The sequence below is a fragment of the Achroia grisella genome, unplaced genomic scaffold, assembly GCF_030625045.1.
Source record: "Achroia grisella isolate CSIRO2021 unplaced genomic scaffold, CSIRO_AGI_Agris_v1 utg478, whole genome shotgun sequence".
Lineage (NCBI taxonomy): Eukaryota > Metazoa > Arthropoda > Insecta > Lepidoptera > Pyralidae > Achroia > Achroia grisella.
In genome coordinates, this window is record NW_026712882.1 from 3,595,359 (window position 1) to 3,622,375 (window position 27,017).

Consider the following 27,017-nt stretch of genomic DNA (forward strand, 5'->3'; position numbering starts at 1 on the left):
GTGAGCCGCATGCTAGTTTGTCCCCTGTGTTATAAAAAAAAAATACAGGAACATTTCTTGAGCCTGACACACTCCGAATAGCAACCTGTCTACGGCTTGGGGTTCCTGTCTGCGCTCCTCACAAATGTCCTTGTGGCAGTGATGTCGACAAACTAGGACAGGACAGCAAAAAAGTGCAGGCCGTGTCTCGAGATACGCCGCACTTAACGATATCATACGCCGGTCCCTTGCCGCCGTCAACGTGCCAAGTCTACTTGAGCCGACTGGTATTGCTAGAGACGATGGTAAGAGACCGGACGGTATGAGTTTGATTCAATAGAAGATGGGCCGGGTGCTGGTATGGGATGCAACCTGTTCAGACACGCTGGCCCCATCCCATCTACATGGAACCAACAACAGAGCTGGTGCGGCATGTGAAGTGGCTGAAGCTGGCCAAAGGATCTAAATACAGGGGTCTAGGCTCCGAATATGATTTTGTCCCATTCGGAGACCCTTAGTCCATGGGGTCCTAGCGCTATAAGACTTTCCAAGAAATAATGAAAAGGTTAGTCGACATCACAGAAGACCGAAGAGCTGGCAGCTACCTTGGACAAAAAATTAGTCTAGCTATTCAAAGAGGGAACGCTGCCAGTATCTTCGGAACGTTGCCTAAAGGGACCCCTTTTAATACTTTAATACTTTAATATTTTAGTTATTATATTATATTTTTAAGCTTTTTAATTTTAGGTTCTTAGTTGTACAATTAAGTTATATTAACATTAGATGATTTTATTATCTATCTATTTAATTGTTTGTTAGATATGCGTAGTGAAGACAAGTGAAACGTACACGGGTTCGTATCGCACTGCTTTATTATAAGACAGCTTGATGGTGGGCGCAGCCACACAGGTGTACCAACATACCTAACATCCCTCCCCTTATTACAAAACCCATAAAAAAAACAAAAACAATATTAAGAAAATCAAAGTTTTAACAATAGTTGTACATTTTGTAATTATTGTGGAACTAGTTCAACTAACTCAAGAGCATATCTAAGGTGTTGTATATGCATACATATATATATATATATATATTAATAAGCCGTTCATGGTTTGACCGTCAGGGTATTTAATATTCATCATATATTTTCCGCTTCCTGAAAGTCATCATCATCTGACTGTGTTCCCAACCTATCATTCACTGCAGAGTCTTCTGAATGCGCCGAATCATTTGGTTCATAAATTTCTGCTCTTCTCTCTCGGGCCCGGCAACTCCAGTCTGGCGACTCGTACGATAATGCCAATTGTTCCGGGTGCAATAAGGTAGGTGATAACGGATCGGAACCCGTTGCTTGCGGTGACACGGGGACAGGCGTTGACGGCAGCGATGACGTCATTGCAGGTGGAGGAGACGACTGGTGCAGCGTCAATCGGGGCCGCGGCAGTGATGACGGCGGCAACGGCAGAGGACTAGGTAAGTACGTACTTCCATCTGTACTTTGCTCATGGTTGTTACTACTCCCTTTATATAATAACAATTGATTTTTGTGTCTTTTGACACATTCTAGGCTATATGTATCTTGTATTATATACAACACTTTACCCAATCGTTTAACTATTATGCCCTTACACCATGTAAAACAATTTTTATTTGTATATTTTTTATACATCACACTATCATTTTTGTTAAAATCCCTCGTTTTAGTTTTCGCGTGTAACTTAATTTGCGTACACTGTTTATTTTGTACATGATTAGATACGGTCGGTGACGAGGGTGATGATGATGTTGGATTAATCAAATCTAGTCGCGATCTTAACTTACGGCCAAATACCATTTGAGCGGGCGATAAACCCGTGGTGGTGTGTACGGAGTTACGGTAATCCATGAGATATTTTAGTAATTTAATCTTTGTTTCTCTTACATTACAACGTGACAAAAGACATGATTTAATTCCCTTTTTCACTACTTTGACGAAGCTTTCAGCTTGCCCATTGCTCGCAGGGTGGTATACCGGCGATGTGACGTGTGATATTCCGTTGGAAATACAAAAGCTTTCAAAGTCGTGAGAACAAAAAGCAGTACCGTTATCACTCGCTAGCGTTTTTGGTACTCCATACCTCGACATAAAATCGCATAATTTTTCGATCACTGCGCTGGACGTCGTATTAGTGTTCATATTGTACACTTCAACCCATTTCGTGTGGGCGTCTACTACTACTAAATACGTACAACCTTTTATTGGACCTAAATAGTCGATGTGTATCCTATCAAAAGGCGAAAATGGATATTCCCAGCAGGAGGGGGTGCGCGCGGGGGGACGGCCGTAACTGAATGCATATATCGCATGATCCTATCATTCTTTCCAATGCTTGATCGATTCCTGGAAACCAAAATCGTGACCGCGCCTCGGCCTTAGTTTTGACTATACCTAAATGAGAAGAATGCAATTCATTTAAAATAATCGTGTATAAACTCTCCGGAATGACGACCTTATGACCTCTCATAATACACCCATTTTCTAACGATAATTGTAATCTACAAAGGTGAAACGGTTTGAGACGTATATCATTAATTTTAGCTGGCCATCCATTTTGTATATATTTTAATACTCGATTCAAAATTGCATCTTTCATAGTCTCTTCTCGCAACTTAGACAGAGTTATTGGTATACTGCCGTCCGTAGTAAAACAAATATACGTCGCCTTATCGCATGTTAACTCGTCGCATTCGTTAGAGATACACTGTTCGGTGCACGCGCACTTAATATTACTAGGCGCGGACGACAGAGGCGGGAGCACCGGCGGGTGGGGGACGGGGCCAGGTACGGTCGCCCGAGACAGGTAGTCTGCGCTGTTATCAGCGCTACGTATATATTCTATAATATAACAATAACCACTAAGAAACAACGCATACCGTTGCAACCTGTTCGCTGTTACTTCCGGTATGCCTTTGTATGGTCCAAATATCGAAATTAAGGGCTTATGATCCGTTCTTATTATAAACGGTACAGATCTACCATATAAATATTGATGGTAACGCCGCACACCGAAGATAATGGCCGTTGCCTCCTTTTGGATTTGTGCGTATCGTTTCTCGGCGGCGTTTAGAGTGCGCGACGCAAATGAAATAGGTCTTTCGATCCCGTCCGCTGCAATTTGTGACAGAATTGCTCCTAAGCCACTGGGTGACGCATCTACCGTTAATATCAATTTTGCGTGTGGATCGAAGTGCGCTAGAGTTTGTTCTGACGTCAGTGCCTTTTTTATTGATTTAAAAGCGATGTCATGTTGTATGGTCCAGTCCCATTTACAACCCTTTTTTAATAGTGCATATAAGGGGTTAAGTATACTCGATGCATTAGGTACAAAATTCCTATAGTAGTTAATAAGCCCCAAAAATGACTGTAGTTGGTTAACATTAGTGGGAACTGGAGCCTCCACCATAGCTTTAATTTTATCTGGTGACTTTTTAAGGCCATCCTTGGTAATTATGTAGCCAAGGTATTGGATTTCGTCCATAAAAAATTGACACTTTTCTTTCTGTAACGTTAATCCTACATTTTGCAGACGTTCTAGGACCGTATTTAAATTATTTAAATGCTCTGCCCTGTCCTTTCCCGTTATGAGAATGTCATCGAGCATAGAGATGACTCCGTCCATGCCTGCCAGCACCCCTTCGATTGCACGTTGGAAAATAGCCGGCGCGCTTGCTAAACCGAATACCAGGCGAGTATATTTATATAGGCCGCGGTGTGTATTGATACACGTTAAGCTTTGTGAATCATCATCTAACAAAAACTGATTGTAGGCCATAGATAAATCTAATTTTGTGAACTGTACTCCACCGTGCAGCTTTGAAAATAATTCACTGATGGTAGGAAGAGGGTACTGTTCCACTAATAACTGTTTATTAAGACTTACCGAGTAGTCCACACATAATCTAACTGAACCATTTCGCTTTAAGACGGGTACTATCGGTGAAGCATACTCGCTGTATTCTACAGGTACTAGAATACCTAAATTGACTAACCTATCAATTTCCTCCCCTATTTTGTCTCGTAATGCAAAAGCTATGGGACGAGACTTAAAAAATATAGGGTTAGAACCCTCTTTCAGCAATAACTTAATTTTGTATTTATTAAATGTACCTAAGCTGTCCGAAAATAGCTTGGGGTATTGTTGTTGCAACTGATTAACGGATAAATCTATTTTGTTACAAAAATTTACTGGGCTCAACTCTAATTTAAATAGGGATATAAAATCTCTGCCTAACAGCGGTGGACCACCATCCCGTACCACGTGCACGTCCAGTTCGTGTGTTTGAGTTTTATAATTTACTGGTAACCGTAATATTCCTAAACATACAATTTTTTTACCGTTATATGTCGACAATTGTTTACGAGCGTTTGATAACGGCACATTTTTAAAATGTAAATTATAATAAAATTCTGAAATCACCGTCACTGCCGAACCGCTATCAATTTCAAATTTGAATGGCAAGCTATTAATAAATATTATCACCACCATGGGTTCTCCCCTTAATGATCGGATATGATACAACTTACCATCATCATCACTCTTGTCACCGCCATCCACGTCTACGTAATTCACTTTTGAACACATTTTACGCAAGTGGCCTTTTTTGTGACACTTTTTACACTGATAATTAGCAAATTTGCATTCGGACGATTTATGATTTGTGTAACCACAGACACTGCACTTCACTTTACCCGTATTTGAGTTATTTCTGGTTTTTGTAATCTGATTTATATGACTGTCAGCCGGTAGGACGTCCCTGGACGCTGCCAGACTACTCGCACTGACTGCGGCTGCCACTCGGGCACACTGCAGGTTCTCTGCTAGTTCCACGGCCTTTGCTAATGTGAGGGCCGACAGATATTGTGTGTATATCTTTTCCTTTTCGAATCCTGGACGCATACCCATGATAAATTTATCGCGTAACATCTCTTCCACGTTGAGAAAACCGCAGTGAGCTGTCAGTCCTCGCAATCTCGCTGCCCACTGTGTATGGGATTCGCCGGGTAGCTGCGTAGCTGTGTAGAAGTTGTGGCGTTCTCCAAATCCAATACGTTTTGGCGTGAAATGGTCATCCAGAAACGTCAGAATCTCTTCATACGGTACCTCTCCAATGTCTTTTGGTAGTGCTAGGTCTGATGCCAGCTTGTACGTGCCTTCGGTGAGTGCGCTAAGAAGAATGGCCTTCCTCTTCTTACCCGTGGCATCTGTATGTCCATTGATGTCGTTCGCAATAAAATATTGTAGTAAACGACTTTTATATGTCTTCCACGTCTGTACATTGTGGTCGAAACAACTTAAAATACCAAACTGCGTTGTCGCCATTTTGCTTTTTATTCCGCCAATATGTGGGTACCTCGTCGCCAATGTTAGATATGCGTAGTGAAGACAAGTGAAACGTACACGGGTTCGTATCGCACTGCTTTATTATAAGACAGCTTGATGGTGGGCGCAGCCACACAGGTGTACCAACATACCTAACATTGTTCAGAACCCTATCTAAGCGAGTCTGACTCGAAATTTACCAGTTTTATTTCTCATACATCAATGGAATATAAACTTTATATTAACAGCATTAGAAATTAGTTCCATATAAAACAGGTTTGCAACAGATGTTTGGGTTTATGTCAATGTATTATAAATTACATGATTAAATGTGTCATGTTTGATAATAAATGGATTTAATAACACAAACATACATACAATAGTTTGATTGCTTTCAGCAATAAGACCGCCTTATTGTAACGATACATGTGTCCCTTAATATATTATGTCTTTGCTTGTGTGTTACAAATAAAGTATATCTAGTTTGACGGACTCAGTGGTCTAGCGGTTTAACACTCCGTTTTACTTCTGATGCTCGCTGGTTCTATTCCTCGCTCGGTACAAATATTTGTATTCATATGATTGTATCGGTCTGGGTGTTTTCTATGTATAATATGTATGTATTTATGAAAAAAAAATCTATGTATTTATATCAGTTGTCCATAACATAAGTTCTGTTTAACTTTGGAGACTATGACTATTCAAAAGTGCTTATTAATAAATCAACTGTTAAAAATACAGATATATTATTTAAAACAAACATATATATACATATACGCAAAAAAAACCGACCGACAAAAATAACTAAAACTCATGGATGCAAATGTTGCAAGGAATCGAAGCCGCGATCATCGGCAGTAAAGCGGTGTACTAGACCACAGAGGGCATTAGTTATCTAGTCAGGCCGAAGTTGTTTATTTTTATAAAAATAATAATAATATCGTAAGACAATTGACAGCGCCATCTAGACTTGTGTTAAAAATAAAAAAAATAAATACATACTTATTATACACAGAAAACACCCAGACCGACACAAACAATCATACTCATGAATACAAACGGTAGTGCCGTGCGAGGATTCGAACCCGCGACCATCGGACGTAAAGCAGCAACCACTAGACCACCGAGGTCGACAATATAGTTATATCTTCATATTTTTTTTTTAAATACATACATAGACAGAGACCTATAGACAGAAAACATCCAGACCAACACAAACAAACGTACTACTGAATACAAATATTTGTACAGTTCAAGGAATCGAAGCTGCGATCATCGGTAATAATCGCTATCTATATCTACATATATATAACTCAAAGGTGACTAACATAGTGATTTATCAACGCACAGCCCAAACCACTGGACGGATCGGGCTGAAATTTGGCATGCAGGTAGATGTTATGACGTAGGCATCCGCTAAGAAAGGATTTTGATTAATTCTACCCCCAAGGGGATAAAACAGGGGATGAAAGTTTGAATGAAACTTTGTCAATTTTAAACCGATCGGGCTGAGACTTTATATACATACTATGACGTAGGCATTCCCTAAGAAATGATTTTGATAAATTCCACCCCTAAGGGGATAAATTAACGCGAGCGAAGCCGCGGGCAAAAACTAGTGAATATATATTTTCTTTCTTAATATGTATCACCTTTAGATACGTTATTTCTTCTATTAATTATCGGTTAAGATATTCATTATACTGTTACTAGGATAGCTTTGTTACTACCCCATAACAATAACAAGAAATACCCATCAGTTCGCGTAAATAGCCAATAAATACCATCAAATCAACCGCCACTACATTTACGCATTCTGCTCGCGTACGGAACCCAGTGTGTAATTTAATTGCGCGAGGCTCTGCCAACACAATACCGCGTGATTGGTCCACCCACGGAATCCCAATTTGGACGTAAGTTTTGCAAATCTTTCGCAATTGATTGGTGAATTTTTTTTTTATGGATGACAATGGAATGGTGCACCCGCCTGCGCTAGCGGTTTCCTCTTACTGGGCACCAGTGAAGATAAGATGAACATTTCTCAGTGAGAACAGTAGCTATCCGTCGTGTAGTTATCAACCTCCTTCTCAGATATCGCTATCATTCCACTTCCTTCTATTCTAAATCACTTTCTGTCCAGGCTGTCAGGTTATGGAACAGTTCAGTCACTTGCTAGTTTCAAGGTCTCTGTCAAATCCCACTTTCTATGTTAAATATAATAGACCCCTATAGCCTAAAAGAAATTACAAGTAAGAAAACCACAATAAATACGTTTATAGCTGTTAAGATTTAAATAGATAGTAATCAGGTTTTTGTTTATGTCTGATTAATTTTTTTTAATTCGCTAATGATATATTGTATATGTGCTATTGTTAAAACCACAAGGTCATAAACCAAAACACTACACACGTGTATATAAGGTTTATTGGTCGTTTTCAAATACAGGTACAGATACAACATTTTTTTTTCGGACTACTCTAATGCTGTTGGCCGCAGCTGGCCTTTACAGCTTCACCGGACGATAGGGGGCGAGTTCAGATTACACTCCAAACCCGCGGAAGGACTTATAGAGCGGCTGAAGGACAACTCCTGCCTGACGGATACGACTTTAGTCTGAGGGCACCCGTAGGGGTTCGAACCTCGGCTCAGGCCGTCGTAATTTCGATCCCCGTTTGAATTGGACGGGGGCGGTGCCCCGCCAGCGAAACCATTAGTACAGCCGTACTTCAGTTTTATTTACATGTATAAATAATAAACATATTTTACTTTACTTAACTGTTCCTATCAATATACTCAATTCCTTGAAAATATTAAAATTTCATACTAGAGCTGAGATAGATCTTTCATAGGAATTATTTCTTGATGTTTACATCACTAGAGAATCAAGTCATATCGTAGTAAAAAAATATTTAATCGTATTAATTAACAAAGCTCAGTTCCGTTATTTCAGTTGAAAAAAAGTGGAAACGGGTACTTTTTCTATTCCATTTTCTGTATTTATTTTTAAGCGAAGTCTATGTAATAGCTAAATGAGTTTTTCTAGCTATTACCAGAAATGAAAACGTACTTTATATTCATAATACTTCATTGGTACGTCTTAACAGAACTGTAGCCAAGACAAGAATGAATAATTACCTCTAAATATCGTTTACAGATCAGTTTTGTACCCTCACTATTTTAATAAAAATTATAAAACTAACTCTCTCAATATCAATAGCATTGCTTCTATTTGTAATTAAACAATTCATTACTAATCAACACATAGGCTCATGTTAATATTACATTATCTAAGTATATATAACTTTGAAAGAGCACTACGTCAGTCAACTTTGGTGACTGACATAGTGATCTATCAACGCACAGCTCAAACCACTGGACGGATCGGGCTGAAATTTGGCATGCAGGTAGATGTTATGACGTAGGCATCCGCTTTGGATTTTGATTAATTCTACTCCCAAAGGGATAAAATAGGGGATGAAAGTTTGTATGAAACTTTGTCAATTTTAAACCGATCGGGCTGAGACTTCGCATGCATAAAGCTACTAAGACGTAGGCATCCCCTAAGAAAGTATTTTGATAAATTAAACCCCTAAGGGGATAAATTAACACGAGCGAAGCCGCGGGCAAAAGCTAGTTATAATTATATCTACTACACAAGTCTGTATATTTATTATCGAAACTATTATAATCTAACATATGTAGTTAGTTTCGTGAAAAGACTGTAAGTTAATTAATAAAATAGAAGTATCGACTTCTATTTTCTTAATTAACTAACTGTTCCCGCGACTTCTTCCGCGTGCAGTTTAACTTTAATTTTCTAAAATAAAAGTAGCCTAAGTTACTCCTTATTACATCAGTTACCTGCCAAAAAAAGTCCCATCAAAATCGGTCCAGCCATTTCAGAGATTAGCCGGAACAAACAGACAGACAGACAAAAATTGTAAAAAATATTATTTTGGTGTATGTACCGTATTTATATTCATATGCATGTAGTAAAAACGGTTATTTCAATATTATAAACAGACACTCCAATTTTATTTATATATTCATTAATTATAGTAATAATTAGTTTATTAGCATACAACGTTATAATTTTATTTTCTCATTGCTTTCTTGATTTAATTGATTGATTTTAGAAATATGAAAGCGTAGCGGTTTTTGTATTGATTGCCGCATGCATTCTTATATAAAATGTGAATACTATAACTATCAGATGGCAATTGTGAGTAGCTTTAACGTGGTCTGGTGTTTTGAGTAGTCATGCTCACTAAAATGTCCAGACTTGTGGCGGCGTGGTGGGCCGGGTCATTGGGCTCCCTAAAATATGGTCGAGCGCACTGATGGCTGGCTCATCCGTCATACTCGTGAACGGGTGCTGCTTGTAGGGACTGGTCTGCTCTAATCACTATGACTGATTTCCTCTTATTAATTGTTTAACCAGTTGGTTATATATTCAATATTTTTTCTATTTGAGTATTTAATTGAATTAGTGCTAATTGGTGGTTTGTATTCACACACTTAAACTTAAAAATGTAAAGTAACAATAAAATTATTTAAAAGAGCAACACGCAAGTATCTCGCTCGTTCTTCTTGTGATGAGACAGCTTTCCGAACGAGCGGTAGATTAAAAAAAATGTAATGACTATTCAAAAGTGCTTCAATGTAAGTTTATTTGAATAAATGATTTTCTATTCTATTCTATTCTATATAATTTTATATACACATTAATATGGATTTAAATCTTCTGAAATTTAAAATTAATGGGAACTAGAAGAACAAGATCTATGTTACTCAATTAAGGCACTAATGGTGTTTGATATTTGACCAAGAAATTAACACAAGGTCAGCATTTCAGGACGCTGGAATACCAGGTAGCCAACGAGAGGTATCCGTAGCATAGTTGTGGTAAAACGGTAGCTTTGACGAGTTTTACAAGCACTCGTCTCGAGCACACTAGAGCGTGGGCGGGCGGCGAGCACGAGTAACGCCGCCCTCGTACGATGTCGTTCCATTACTATCCAGGTTTTTTTTTATTAATAATGGGATTGCGCGTGGTTTTACCTCATCTGATAGTAAATGATGGCAAGACCTAGGATTTAGCGCGCTTACCCTGAAGATATCTATTCCCCATACTTGAAGAATCCGGGGTTATAATAATATATAATATAGTTATAGAAAATCCTTTAATCAAATAAACTTAATTTAAGCATTAAGCACTTTTGAATAGTCATACATTTTTTTCTACCGCACGTTCGGAAATCTGTCTCATCATAAGAAGAACGAGCAAGAAACTTGTGTGTTGCTCTTTTAAATAATCATTGTAAGTTTACATTTACAAGTCGAAACGTGTGAATACAAACTACAAACAACCAAGCACAAAATTATTAGGGTCAAATATAAATGTACAATAAGATTAAATCAGGCGTAGTGATAAGAGCAGACTAGTCCCTATAAGCAGACAAAAATTAGAAATAGAAATTATCTGTATTCAAATACTAAGTTACTACTTATTACATCAGCAACCTGCCAAAAAAAGTTCCGTCAAAATCCGTCCAGCCATTTCAGAGATTAGCCGGAACAAACAGACCAACCCACAAACAGACAAAAATTTTAAAAAATGTTATTTTGGTGTATGTCCCGTATTTATATTCATATGCATGTAGTAAATAACCGATTATTTCAATATTACAAACAGAAATTCCAATTTTATTTATATGTATAGACGACCTCGGTGGTCCAGCGGTCTAGCACACCGCTTTACGACCGATGGTCGCGGGTTCGATTCCTCGCACGGCACAAACATTTGTATTCATGAGTATGATTATTTGTATCGGTCTGGGTGTTTTCTATAAATAATATGTATGTATTTACAAAAAAAAATATCTATGTATCAGTTATCTAGTACCCATAACACAAGCTTTAGCTAACTTAACTTGGGCTTAAATGGCGCTGTGTGAATTGTCCTAAGATTATTATTATTATTATTATTATGTATAGATTTAAAGTATTTCAAAAGGGCAATACACAAGTTTCTTGCTCGTTCTTCTTGTGAGGAATATATAGCGGGTAGGAAATGCTCGTAGTAGGGTGTGAATGCAGTAAAATACTTAATATGCGACATGAACTCATGAGGTAATGGTATTCAGGAACCGAGCGGCCACACGTGACCGCTGCGAGCCGCCCTGCTCGTTACTGTGCTTATCACCCCTGCATACTGATTACGGTAGCAATTTTGGGTTTTCAGCCACTGTTTCATGATTCAGACAAATCACGTGATTGTAATCTCAGGACAATTCTCACAGCGCTATTTAGTCCCAAGTTAAATTAGATAGAGCTTATGTTATGAGTACTAGATAACTGATAAATATATAGATTTTCTTTCCTAAATACATACATATTATATATAGAAAATATCCAGACCGATACAAACAATCATACACATGGATACAATATTGCCGCGAGGAATCGAACCCGCGACCATCGGAAGTAAGGTGTGCTAAACCGCTAGACCACCGAGGCCTATGTATAACTTCGTTTCTGTATCATTGCTCAATTGTTAATTTACTAGCTTTTATATTTTTACCTAATTTTTATATTTAAATACTATAATATTAGCTTAAATTACTCTTTATAACATTAGCTAACTGTGAGTGAAAGTCCTATTAAAATCGGTCCAGCCGTTAGAAAGATTAGCAAGAATAAACAGACAGACAAAATTGTTTATAATTAATTTTTAATGTAAGTACCGTATACTTCTATAAGCATGTATGAAAAGTGTTTGAAATTTCTTACACATCAGTATTAATTAATTGTAAAGATTTCAGTTACAGAGTAGGCAAAAATATAATATTGGTACGTAACGTAAAATAATAGTAAATTAAATTACTCAATATAATATTAGATATCTGTCAGTGAAAGTACTATCAAAATCGGTCCAGCCATTAAGTAGTAAGAACATACAGACAGGCAAAATTGTTTATAATTATTTTTTTATCTACGAGCAAGTACCGTAAATTTTCAGTTAGTGTTTATTGGTAAGCTGTTAATTTAAAATATCACTTCAGTTTTTATTATTTGTATAAATTTCAGTTAGAGAGTAGGTAAAAAAATTAACTAATGGAAAGTAAATTAACAGCCAGTGTATATGAACGTACTTGCAACTCCCCTGGTGTTGCTTACCATCAGGTGAGCCGCATGCTCGTTTGTCCCCTGTGTTAAAAAAAAAACGAACACTACCGAGGATATATATTTTCTAATATTTATTGGTATTATTATCCTATCCCTATTATTACCTTTATATATATATTCTTCCATTCTATTCATGCGCCACCTACCACTTTTGTTGTATTTTCTCTACCTAAAGGTTGTCTGGAAGAGATTGCTTCTAGCGATAAGACCGCCTTTTGTACTTCCATATCTCTTTTCTGTATAATTCTTATGTATTAATTCTATTGGTGCAATAAAGAGTTTATAAATAAAATAAATAAATAACGACGTTCTTATATGAAATTTTTATGCCTTCTTGCCCTGCAACTTCAGTGCACTATCCCACCGGTCAAACTTTAAAAAATACATCTACAGTACTACAGTAATAAAGCTCAAAAGCAAACTTCTAAGATCGCTACTAAGTGAGATGGAAGTCCCAGTAGACTTTGGTCAAAGTCTCAATTTGATCACAGAGGTGTTTTACCTGCTGTTTACAATTAAATATGTATTTTCTTTATATTAATATGTTTACAGAAGAATTAGTGCGTAGCGATTTTCTATATTGATTATCGCATGCCTCTTACTTGTTATTGTGTAATTATTTATTTAAAATAATATTTTTTCAAAAGAGCAACACGCAAGTTTATTGCTCATTCTTCTTGTGATAAGTCTGCGTTCCCAATTAGTGAGTAAAAAATATGCTTATTCAAAAGTGCTTGTATTCAATAGAATAGAAAATCATTTATTCAAATAAACTTACATTGAAGCACTTTTGAATAATCATCCCATTTTTTTTTAATCTACTGCTCATTCGGAAAGCTGTCTCATCATAAGGTGAACGAGCGAGAAACTTGCGTGTTGCTCTTCTAAATAATTTTATTCTTACTTTACATTTTTAAGTTTAAGTGTGTGAATACAAACCACCAATTAGCACCAATTCAATTACACACTTAAATAGAAAAAATATTGAATATATAACCAACCGGTTAAACAATTAATAAGAGCAAATTAGTCATAGTGATTGTGTTTATTTGAATAAAGATTATTTATATTTTATTACAGAATAGGATCCAAACGAGTATCACTGATAATAATGTCAAACTGAGATACATATTGTTAAATTAAACAATATGTGACGTTTTTATGTTGTGCTGTAAACAATAGAATAAAAGAGGTTTTTATTTTATTTAGATATTTTTATGACGTTTTTATGTATATACTAGCTACTCGCCCCAGCTACGCGCGGGTGTACATGTATTATAAATATAAACCTTCCTCCAGAATCACTCTATCTATTAAAAAAATACGCTTCAAAATCCGTTGCGTAGTTTTAAAGATTTAAGCATACATAGGGTCGGACAGCGACAGCGACTTTGTTTTATACTATGTAATACCTATACATATGTCATACTCTACAATTTCAGTGTATTTAATTTTATCACCAATCAAATAAAATCAGAAATCATTTATGTAGGACATTTTAGCCGCTTATGAACGTTAAGTTTTTGTATTATTTTCTGTACCGTCCAGTATACAGAATCAATTGAGAAGAATTGGCAAGAAACTCGACTGAATTTCTTTTGTTTAAAGATAGTTTATTTACATTATGTACTTATATAGGATTCTGTATCTAACATTAAATGAAAATCCCAAGCAAAAACGACTATTGCCCTGTACGTTTGGCATTTAAGTAATCGTTTAGTGAACAATAGGCTTTACTCAAGCTTTTAATAGATAGAATTCTTTATTCAAATAAACTTAATTTATGCATCTTGAACAGTCATAGCTATCCTTCTTTTAATCTTCTACTCATTCGGAAAGCAGTATCATCACAAGAAGAACGAGCAAGAAACTTGCGAGTTGCTCTTTTAAATAATCGTTATAACTTTACATTTAAATAATTAAATAATCTGATGTAGCCCAGTAATAAATTGAAAGTAGATTTTCAAGTTTGCAATGAGCTGAGATAGAGGTCCCAGAAGATTAGGTTCAAAGTCACAATCTGATTCTAGCGTTGGTACAGTTAAAAATTATGCTTATAGACGACTTACCTCAGTTACCGCGACTCGATTCGACGCTCGCGTTCCTCGCTCTAACTATAGTAAATATTTACATGTACCGACACCTTCTCAGCCGTTCGCACACGCGCCAATAAACACTCCATAGGCCTGACAATAAAGTCCATTTCAGGTCAACACCCGAGCCATAAGTCCATCGACATACACGCCGCGTAAACAACGTTAACTCCGAACTACTGCTTAACGATTGTTTAACTTGATAGTTATTTTTAACTGTTACCTACTATTTTTTATTATTATTAGATCTTAAATTTACTGCTTCAACTATGATCCGTAGTTGCTTTAATATAATTATGGTTTCACTACATTAAACGGTAAATTTATAAGTAAATAACTTAGTAAGTAGTAGTATAATTCGCGCGCTCGATCGTTTAGTTCGCAATGTTATCCTGAAACGTATCCCAGGGCGGGCAGTCCCCGCAAACGGTGGGCGGCGAATGAGCGGCACGCAAGCCTCCGTTCGCTTTAAACCGCGTATTATGTACATAGTATATATGTACAGAGAGCAGCTTTGTAATTAGCATACTCACTAATGCTATTAACTAGATTTTGCTTCAAAGAAGCTGTTTGGTTATCCTGCTGGGAATAAAAAACAAGCTGACGATATTTAGTGGAAAGGGAAAATTGCTACAGATAATATTATATATATACTAGCTGTCCCGGCAAACGTTGTTTTGCCATATAAATTAATAACGCTATAAAAAATAGGGGTTCATGACAGAAGGGTGAAATTTTGGATTGTATGTATTTTTGTATGTTTTATCATAAAAAAATAGAAACTAAAAATTTTGCCTAAAAAATAAAAAATTTGGAGTGGACTACCCCTAACATTTAGGGGGATGAAAAATAGATGTTGGGCGATTCTCTGACCTACTCAATACGCTCACAAAATTTCATGAGAATCGGTCAAGCCGTTTCGGAGGAGTATGGGAACGAAAACTGTGACACGAGAATTTTATACATATATATCTTACGTATGTTCTTCTCACCTAGTTACACATCCTATTTATTTATTTTGCAATGCGATATTTCATCTACATATATATATATTTATTTGATTTTTCTATGTTGTGTTTGTAAAAATGATTAATTCCTGGACTGTATAAGCAGCTCGCATTTTATATTTCATTAAATGAGAGGGACTGACTGAAAATCAGCGCCGTGCAGCGTACGTGTGAACGTTACCCTCACAGCATCAGCTGAGTCAGCAGCTTTTGGCCAGAATACGCAGTGTGAGGTACTACTGTTGCTATTTTGTACGTAGTTTTATTAAACTCTATTTTTTATAGTTCTTGTTTAACAAACAGTGTACTAACTCAATTTTATGTACATATATATGTATTTTTTGTTCTGGCAATAAATAAGTTTTTTTTTTCTTACAATTTGTATTCTCAAATTTCTTCGGTGTTGTAGTTTAGAGTTACGGGTCATACTGACCAAGGTATTATTATTATTATTATTTAGACTATTGTCGCATTTTCTCAGCTTTTGCTGGTTTTCTCCACACTTACGGGCCGGAACCAAGTAAGTGCAGTGTGTTTGTGTGTGCACATCTGTGCATGCGTGTGAGTGCGTGTGTGTATATTATTATTATGACGATTATTATTATTATATGCAATTGTAAGTAGCTTTGACGTAGTCTAGTGTTTTGAGTAGTCATGCTCACTAAAATGTCCAGACTTGTGGCGGCGTGGTGGGCCGGTTTATTGGGCTCCCTAAAATATGGTCGAGCGCAGTGATGGCTGGCTCATCCGTCATACTCGTGAACGGGTGCTGCTTGTAGGGACTGGTCTGCTCTAATCACTATGACTGATTTCCTCTTGTTAATTGTTTAACCAGTTGGTTATATATTCAATATTTTTTCTATTTGAGTATTTAATTGAATTAGTGCTAATTGGTGGTTTGTATTCACACACTTAAACTTAAAAATGTAAAGTAATAATAAAATTATTTAAAAGAGCAACACGCAAGTTTCTTGCTCGTTCTTCTTGTGATGAGACAGCTTTCCGAACGAGCGGTAGATTAAAAAATGTAATGACTATTCAAAAGTGCTTCAATGTAAGTTTATTTGAATAAATGATTTTCTATTTTATTCTATTATTAGAACGAGGAGGATGATGTGTATTATTATTAGAACGAGGTTCGCAGTCGATGACTAGAATCGCTGGCTAGTATGGCAGACGAAGTAAGTTTGAATATTTAAAAAGACAGTGTGTTCTGTCATCTTGTCTGCATTCGTATTTATGTATTCATGTAATTGTTATTATATAATTTTATCTTGTTCGTAAATATATTTTTGTTTATCTGTTATAATTAACGTGTATTTTATATAATTTTATCTTGTTCTGCCTTCCTTTCTTTATCTTATCTTTCTTTATTTACGAATAAATATATTTTATTCGTAAATATATTTTTGTTATTATTTTTAAATATTTATTTATTTATTTATTTTCCACACTTACATCTATTTTTACAGGTCTTAGCCTAATACAATAGTGCAGCAAACATTATTTTTTAAATTAATTGTACCTTATAATAAATAACGCGATCTTCGTGAACTCATTCAGAGAACAAGAAAATAGATCTATTTGAAAATAGATATATTTTTGTTTATCTGTTAATGAAAATTAAAATTTTATTTCAGTTCTCGTGCCTTTTTGCCGCGACTGAAATCACTTTCCAGTGGTATTTCCGAAGCTACGATATTGAAACCTTTAAAAAATAAGCTTATTACTTCTTAAAAGTCCAACAACGCACTTCCAATTCCCCTTGCAATAAAATAATCTTTATTACAACATAATAAACCTTATTTTTATTTGTTCGCTTCATATCGTTAAAAAACATATAAATTAACCAGCTTTTGCCCGCAGCTTCGCTCGCGGAAATTTATTAATTTTGATAAATTCCACCCCTAAGGGGACTTAGGGGTGGAATTTATCAAAATCCTTTCTTAGGGGATACTTACGTCATAGTAGTGCTTTATGCATGCAAAAATTGACAAAGTTTCATACAAACTTTCATCCCCTATTTTATACCCTTGGGGGTAGAATTAATCAAAATCCTTTCTTAGCAGATGCCTACGTCATAACATTTACCGGCATGCCAAATTTCAGCCCGATCCGTCCTGTGATTTAGGCTATGCGTTGATAGATCAGTATGTCAGTCACCTTTGAGTTACATATATATATTTAGATTTCCTCATATACAACATAGGGGCGTGTCATCCCCACGTGTAAAGTAGTTTTCTACCCTTAACTAAACACTGAACAAATCGATTTACGACCAGGAAGTAATATTCCTCTCTATAAAAATGTTTGGTCACAATTATAACCCTCGTGAGTCGTAAATGCATTTTAAGTCAATTTGTCCCCTTGTAGTTTAGTACGTGCAATCTCGCCGACAGACAGACGAGCCCCTCGCCTCGGTTTTATGGTGAATATAAAATTTTTATACCCCATTCCGTGATGATTACGAGTTGTAATGGTATAGATATTACAGTAATTAGCAGGTGGCGATAATGACGTTTATCGATAAAATATATAACAAACTAATGGTAGATTTGAAAACTATAAAAAAAATATAAAATATTTATACATAACCTAAAAATATAACTTTAGTTAAACGCGTTTTAACACGAATATATTTATGGTAAATAAATGTTTATGTAATTTACATCTCTCGACGTTTCTACTAGTTGTCCTACTGTAGGCAATGAGAATGCCGACCATCTGGCAAAGTTAGGGGCAAAAACCGTCCAACTGGGCCCCGAACCCTTCTGTGGTGTGCCTCGTTGCCTAAAACTGGGACATCTCAAATTAATAACCAAACGAGAAGCACTGAATCACTGGCAAGAAATGCCAGGATTAATACATTCAAAAGACCTAATATCGGGCTTCTCGACCAAATACTCCAATAGATTACTGCAATTGAGTAAAAACAACATATGCATGATGACTAGGGCCCTCACAGGACACTGCAAATTGAACAAGCATATGGCTAAGCTAGGCCTATGCACGACAAGTATCTGCAGATTCTGCCAAACTGAAGAGGAAACGCCGCTTCACATCCTTTGTGGTTGTAGCCCACTCATGCATAAACGAAATATCTCCTTTGGAAAGTTTACACTCTTTCCCGAGGAGATAAAAACGATCGCTCCTAAGAATATCCTTCAATTCTTGTCCCTGACGGGTCTAGGTAGCGAACTCTGAAAAGGGCGAGCACAATAGATCTATGTAGGTCGCAGTGCTACAGGTGCTACACATCTGACAATAGCCCAAACAACCCAATAAAAAAAAAAAATAATAATATCCTACTGTAACCATGTGAATTTTATATTGTAATGGGTGTAAACTGTGATCGGTACAGCCTATGCTGTAATGATATAATTGACGTAGTGGAGTAACCTGAAACAGTCATGCTCGCTATAAAGTTCAAACTTGTGGCGGCGTGGTGGGCCGGGTCGATGTGCTCCCTCAAATATGGTTGAGTGCAATGACGGCTGGCTCGTCCGTCATACTCGTGAACGGGTGCTGCTTGTGGGGACTGGTCTGTTCAGGTTGTGAACACTGATTAAATTTTTTGTTCTTTGCGATAGCATATGCTGGTGGTCACTCTATTCTCCCAAATTTGAATTTTAATTACTATGTATTATTATAAACATGTTCCACTATTATTTGAAAAGAATGAGAGCTGAGTTTCTTGTCAGTTCTTCTCATCTCGATATCATTCCGAACTGACGGTAGATTTGACATATCATAAGAGTCTGTAATAGACCTACATGAATAAAGATATTTTGAATTTGAACTTGAAGTTGCACTAGCAAGTGCGACAAATTCGAGACGTCGAAATAATAATAAAATAAAAAAAATCTATCTGTATGTTTGTTATGTATGTTTGTTTATTGTCTATAAACAACGTTTCTCTAATCAGCAAGAAGTTCAAATCTAACCGAAACAAAAAACCACAGTCAATTTATATCTTTGAAGGATTGAAGGAAACATCAATCAAACAAAAAAAAATCCGAGAGACGGCGGTAAGCTCGCCTTGTATCATGTTGGATTCAAAATATACCGAGGGAAATATGGGCAAGTCAAGAGTTGCATTGGGGATTGTCAGCTACTGATATTGCATATCGGTCGCTGACAATGCCTCTGACTACCCCATCTGGTATAACAGCCGTAACGACATTTACACTAAGCATTTGTATTTTTTTTAAATATAGAACAAACTACCGGAAGATTTGAAAACTATTTAAAAGAAAAAATATTTATACGTAACCTAAAAAAATTACTTCCAAAAAAATGTTATTATATATATCAATGAATATTTGAATCTGTCAAATATTCAAATGTGAAAATATTACTTATAAATTATAAAATCAGTATATATATATATATAATACATACATACACATCGATCAGAAAAATAATTTTAATCTGTTAACTCAATTGTATCTCATTATAGATCTATGGTGCTCTTATAATAATACTAGCTGTTCCCGCGACATCGTCCGCGTGGAATCTAACTTTATTTTTCTAAAATAAAAGTGGCCTAAGTTACTCCTTATTACATCAGCTACCTGCCAAAAAAAGTCTCGTCAAAATCGGTCCAGCCATTTCAGAGAACAGCCGGAGCAGACAGACAAACAGGCAGACAGACAAAAACTGTAAAAAATGTTATTTTGGTGTATGTACCGTATTTATATTCATATGCATGTAGTAAAAAATGGTTATTTCAATATTACAAACAGACACTCCAATTTTATTTAGATTATTTCTTATTTGTGTAACGATGATTAGAGCAACTGTCAAATTATGTGTTTCAATATTTATTCATTAAAAAAACTGACTTCGAATAGCACTTCTAGCGTTTATATGACAATGTTGCGGATTATTTACCCATAACAAAACGGTCCACCAATAAAGCACTTCTAGTAATCCATATAACGGTGTTGCAGACATTAACAATAGGGCCCCCAAGGGTCCCCTGGCACCAAGACATTCGTATTGTTTCAATTCATACCCTAAAACTCAATTGTTGTGCACCTAAGTGCTTAGGGCTTGCAGATACTTACCTGTTCCAAAAATAACAGTTCCCTGTTATTTTTGGAACTGGTTCTAGTAAAATTTCGTGAGTACCGGTATCTAATACTCGATGTCAAATCAAATGAAGGACCAAGAGTAACCTGACGTTGAGGGCAATTCATTTATATATAGAAGATAACTATATATTGTTGAGTCAACAGAATATCAGCGCTGCAGATTTATCTGTAGCTTTATTCTGAGATGGCTGCCTATTCACCTTTGCGACACATAAAGCCACCTCAATTACTTTTATTTCTCCATTTATTTTTTTCTGTACCTCATGTATGCAATTGGTGAATAAAGATTTTTTTTATTATTTTATACACAATTTTTTTTACATGGTGTATTTATTTATTTACTAGCTGACCCGGCGAACTTTGTTCCGCCTTAATGGCAATAAATAAGCAGATTTTTTTTTATTGGAAAAAATACAAAAAAAATTACCTACATTAATCATTCATAATTATTTCTGTATTTTAGTACATAGGTTGCTCTTCGTTTAAGTAACTTGTGATACACGACATTTTTTGTTTTATTATCAGGCGCAAAAACAAACAACGCAGATGGTCTTTAAAACTACGCAACGGATTTTGAAGTGGTTTTTTTTAATAGATAGAGTGATTCAATAGGAAGGTTTATATGTACAATATATATACACCTGTGCGAAGCCGGGGTGAGTAGCTTATATTAAAGAGATAAAGTTTGTACGTTTGTTTGTTCGCGGTAATCTCCGGTTCTGCAGATCCGATTTTAAAAATTCTTTCGCTGATAGAAAGGTGTATTATTCCCGAATATTATCAGCGTCCAATAGTGCGGAACAGCAAAAGAAAATGTCGCAAAAAATATTCAACTTGTGTGCTTCCGTGAACGATGTATAAACGGTTATAGTTACGCAATAAATATGTACGAGGCAAGTTCTCGTTTAAATTGCTAATAAAAAAAAGTCCGTAAGAACATATAATAATATATCCTTTTACAAAATTAGATGCGCAGGAATGGACTAGAGAAAAAAAAATGGCATAGGAATACTAAATACAATTACTTTACAAAAGAGAGTTACTTTACTTTAAATAAGCGATTGGAACTAGTATCGGTAAATCGGTAATAAAATAAGAACTGGACCGGTACTGCAACCCCTAATCATACATGGGTAGGTCCACTGTTGCTATGATTAATTATGTTACATTGCTACATCCGAAGATTAAACCTTATTGTAACAGAAGACAGTACAAATACATATAGATATGCCATATGTTTTAGAATAGAATATATATATATCATTACATAGATAAAATATTTCGTTGTCGCTGTCTGTCCGTCACTATGTATGCTTAAATCTTTAAAACTACGCAACAGATTTTGAAGCGGTTTTTTTAACAGATAGAGTGATTGAAGAGGTTTGCGCTATCGACACGGAGGATAAGATGAGCATGAGGTCAGGTCAGTTAGCCTATCGTGATAATTTCACCAGAAATTTATTACGATGGTTTCCAGGGTGAACCGCGTGGAGGTCAACCTGACATGGTACATTCCTATCAATGGGGTTGTTAGTCCACATTGCTAACAATCCCTTTTATAAATTAGGAACATATATCCGTCATACTCGTGAACGAGTGCTGCTTGTAGGGACTGATCTGCTCTTATCACTACAACTGATTTAATCTTATTGTTGTTTTATATTTGAGCCTAAATAAATGAGAGCTGGTTGGTAGTTTGTATTCACACGTTTCGACTTGTAAAATGTGAACTTACAAGGATTGTTTAAAAGTGCAACACACAAGTTTCTTGCTTATTCTTCTTGTGATGAGACAGCTTTCCAAATAAGCGGTAGATTAAAAAAAAATTGTTGACTATTCAAAAGTGCTTAAATTAATTTTATTTGAATAAATGATTTTCTATTCTATTTTATGTTGTAAAAAAAGAAATTATTATGGCAAAAAAAATCGGCCACCTCCTTCCTGAACAGTCGGTTGAAGACATTATCATTTTAATGAACGTTCTACATCGTTGCCGGTGGCTCTCCGTTTCGAGACTTTAATTGACCGAAGACCACAATTCTGGATCAAGATGGCTATCACCATCCCTCCCCCTATACCACCCCTGACCCCCCCTCACACACACAATCCCTTCTGTCGGCCGAACTGACATATTTTTAATTAAACGCCACTTACCGTCGCGCCTTGCGGATTTGCCGCACAATCTATTATGTCCGTGAAGGGCAGTGGTTCCCAAACTGTTTTTATTTAATTTGGAAAGAAATTTTTAGCAAATATTTCTTAGTAGGGTATTGGTTTTTAATTATTATTTTGCTATGTTGGAGTGGCTGTGTATATATATATATATATATATATATATATGTACGTGTGCTTACATGTATATATACTGCCAAATTCATATAATGTATGCTAATGTTAACACTTTTTTGCAAAATAAATGTATATTATTATTATTATTAAATAAGCTGTAAAAATAATCTCTGACTCACTTATTTCCGCCAATTTATAAGCTTATTTGCTTTGTTCATTGACTTAAAAATTATACGAATATCTTTTTTGTTTTTTTCCCCCTTTTATTTGTTTCACAGTTTTTTTTAACGTATATTTAATTTTTAAAGGATTTATTTTAATTCTTAGGCTCCTACTGCGATTTGGTACAGAGGAAGTTTTTAATAGAAGTTTTCAAATGAAGCGTTGTTACGTAGCTTCTCCAGTTTACCTCAATATTTTATATCTTAATTCAATAATTTACCATAATAGTTGTTACTGGTAGCTTGTTTACCATTCCTTTTATAATCTTTATATATCAATTTTTTATACGTCACTTTTGCCTAACTAATATTGTTTTGTTACTTCTCACTTCTCACTTTTGGGAAGAATACACATTTTTACTAGTATTTGGTTTTATTAAAATAGTAGTTGTGTTCCTGCTCCAGTAACAATAGTCTTTTCAAAATCAAGCATACCATACGGTGATTATCTTTTCATTTAAATAACTACATTCGATTTTAATACCAAATTATTTATAATATATAGGTATTGACATTTTTAATATGTCACAAAGTATATTTTGGATCCTAAGGACTATGAATTTTCCGCGGACAACAGTTTGAGAGCCACTGATGCAGAAGCTTTACAGTAATAACAGGATTTGAACTCTGCGATTGTATACAATGTTTATTATTTACTGGTGTATTTAAATTATCTTACAGTTTAATGAATGCAAAAACGAAGTTATAATTAATGTTGCTATTCAAAAATATCAGGCGCAGTGAATATATTTTTTATAACCTTATCCGTGTTATATTACTATAAATTATTATATAATATATATATATATATATATATATATAATAAATTATTTAAAACTTAGTAAAAAAAATACATTTTACTTTCACTATGTAATATTAAAATAATATTTACGTAAATTTAAAAATTACATTGTCGTTTTACCAGAAAACTTAAACAGCTACTACGATATAAAGAAAATAAAATAAATGCTTTCTCCTTACATATATAATATTACTATTACAGATAATAAAATAATAGTAAAAAAACAATAAATAAAATTACAAATAATAAAAATGAAACTGCATCGGCCGGGAATCGAACCCGGGCCGCCCGCGTGGCAGGCGAGCATTCTACCACTGAACCACCGATGCTGACGGAATGTTTATCGAAATTACGATTTATAAACTTGATCTAATATTTTATCACTGTAGCTTATTAATATATGTATATATAGTTATTAATAATGTTTTATTGCTAAGAATTATTTCGTGTTCTGTCAACAGTAAGTGAATAAATATAGTTTGGTAGGCAAAATAGTAAGAACATTTCGAGTTAAAGTTTGTAACCAGAATATATTTATCATCAATGCACAAAAATAAAATGTACATAAAATGTTTTATGGGTATTACACAACTAATATAAATACATAGATATTTTTTTTTATAAATACATTCATAATATACATAGAAAACACCTAGACCGATACAGACAACATACTCATGAATACAAATCTTTGCATCGTGCGAGGAATCGAACTCGCGATCTTCGGTAAAACGGTGCGTTAACACCGCTACACCACCGAGGCCACGCGGCACTATACCAGGCAACCATGAGTGTAAAGAAAGATTAAATATAAGTGCAGAGAGAGTATCTGATTAATTAGTGCTAGTTGGTGGTTTGTATTCACGCGTATCGAATTGTAAATGTAAACTTACAATGATTATTTAAAAGAGCAACACGCAAGTTTCTCGCTCGTTGTGATGAGACAGCTTTCCGAATGAGCGGTAGATAAAAAATGACAACTATGTGTCTGCGCATCAGTCAAACAAACGTTAATTAATCGGTCAATCGCGGGTAACCTGCGAATGAGCAAGAGGCAGGGACTCGCGGATGGATGGGTGACCGCTGAGTCGTTCCAATTCGACAATAAGATTCGACGTCACGTAGCCTATTTTTTCATAATATAAAATATCAATGCCATGCTTCTATTCGCACAATATATTATTTTTTTATAATCTTTAAAATGCAAAATTCATTGAAGAAGGAATTTTATGCCCATAGCAATTGTGTCCATTGCACCAGAGCAAACATCACAAACACTATGACTATTCAAAAGTGCTTAAATTAATTTGAATAAATGATTAGAATAAGAGATTGCGTTAGCGATAAGACTGCCTTCTGTACTTTCTTCTTTCTTTTATATATTGTTATATATATATTTATTTATTTAACCTTAATGCACACAATATAATATATAGTATAGTACATTTGGCGGACTTAACACCATGCGGCATTTTCTACCAGGCAACCATAGGTGGTGCAGAGAATAATTGTTGGCGGTGCAAAATTATAAACATAAACAAAATGCAACAAAATATAAACAGAACAAAAATATATATACAATATATATATATAAACTTAAGAGATACAATAATATATAACATAAATATATACAAATATGATACCTATATATATATACTAGCTATCCCGGCAAACGTTGTTTTGCCTTAAAATAAAAAAAACAATAGGGATGGACTACCCCTAACATTTAGGGGGATGAAAAATAGATATTTGAATAAATGATTTTCTATAGATGTTGGCCAATTCTCAGACCTACTCAATACGCTCACAAAATTTCATGAGAATCGGTGAAGCCGTTTCGGAGGAGTATGGGAACGAAAACTGTGACACGAGAATTTTATATATAAGATTTTATGTATCTGTATTTAATATTGGTGCAATAAAGAATTATAAATAAATAAATAAATTATTTTCTATTCTATTATTAATAGTTAAGTTCTCAATTCGCATGTGATATCGGCAGTCGTCATCAGTTCCGCATCTCAGTTAGCTGAGCAGGCGTTCACGCTTGCCGGATATCCGTGGATACAGGGCTGACACAACCACTTAGAAAGATAGTTTATCTAAATAAAATTGGAGTGTCTGTTTGTAATATAGAAATAACCGTTTTTTACTACATGCATACGGTACATACACCAAAATAACATTTTTTACAATATTTGAGTGTCTGTCTGTCTGTCTGTTTGTTCCGGCAAATCTCTGAAATGGCTGGACCGATTTTGACGGGACTTTTTTTGACAGGCAGCTGATGTAATGAGTAACTTAGGCTACTTTTATTTTAGAAAAATAAAGTTAAATTTCACGCGGACGAAGTCCACTCACACGAGCCTTAGCCAAGTGTGGGAGAGGTTGCCTTATGTGAAGATATTATTTATTTATTTTTTATTTATTCATCCAAAACAATACAAATTGTGTAGGATAACATAATTGCAACATTACAGTAAATTTTTGTCAACAACCTAATAGCAACTTAAATATTAAATCTAGGTATGTCAGCCAGCATAGTGCAGTAGGTCCTCATAAGTCTGTATGTCCATCATTATAATAGTCATCTACGGAATAGTAACACTTATTCAATAAATATGACCTCAATCTGGACTTAAACAATGTGAAACTATAAACAGTTTTTAGATGTATTGGTAAATTATTAAACAATTTTACAGATTGATATTTCGTACTGTGTGTAACTATTGTGAATTTAGGAATCATTTGGGATTGCAGATCTTTTCTCCTAGTACTTTCACGGATAATTCTTTCTTCGTTATTATTGAGAATGTTAGTTTTTTTTAATTATATTGCAATAAATATTAATAAATATTAACTTAGGGCTATTTGGTTCAGCCCTGTAGTTAACATAGCTGGTGACTGCGAGTGGGTACGAGGAACAAACGGATGTTGCGGCGCGGCGCAAGCTGACGGAAGCTGCGTCTCGGCGCCGCACCA

At 35.3% G+C, this 27,017-nt stretch overlaps 1 protein-coding gene, 1 long non-coding RNA gene and 1 other non-coding gene across 3 annotated transcripts in view; all 3 read right to left on the bottom strand.

Annotated features, from left to right (window-relative positions):
* Positions 1-15,046, bottom strand: part of LOC131845597 (uncharacterized) — an 87,874-nt gene extending 72,828 nt beyond the window's left edge. Inside the window, exon 1 of the long non-coding RNA XR_009357641.1 lies at positions 14,597-15,046. This is a non-coding gene — a long non-coding RNA (uncharacterized LOC131845597). The remainder of the gene's footprint in view (positions 1-14,596) is intronic.
* LOC131845595 (uncharacterized protein K02A2.6-like) lies at positions 813-5,478 on the bottom strand. Its single transcript, XM_059194672.1, is given in 2 exon segments — positions 813-2,273; positions 2,275-5,478. Coding segments are annotated over 2 exon segments (4,221 nt in total). The 5' UTR covers positions 5,340-5,478; the 3' UTR covers positions 813-1,117.
* A 9,247-nt stretch (positions 15,047-24,293) lies between the features above and the next one.
* Trnag-gcc (transfer RNA glycine (anticodon GCC)) lies at positions 24,294-24,364 on the bottom strand. Its single transcript has one exon. It is a non-coding gene; the product is annotated as a tRNA-Gly (tRNA).
* Between the last annotated feature and the right edge of the window lie 2,653 nt (positions 24,365-27,017).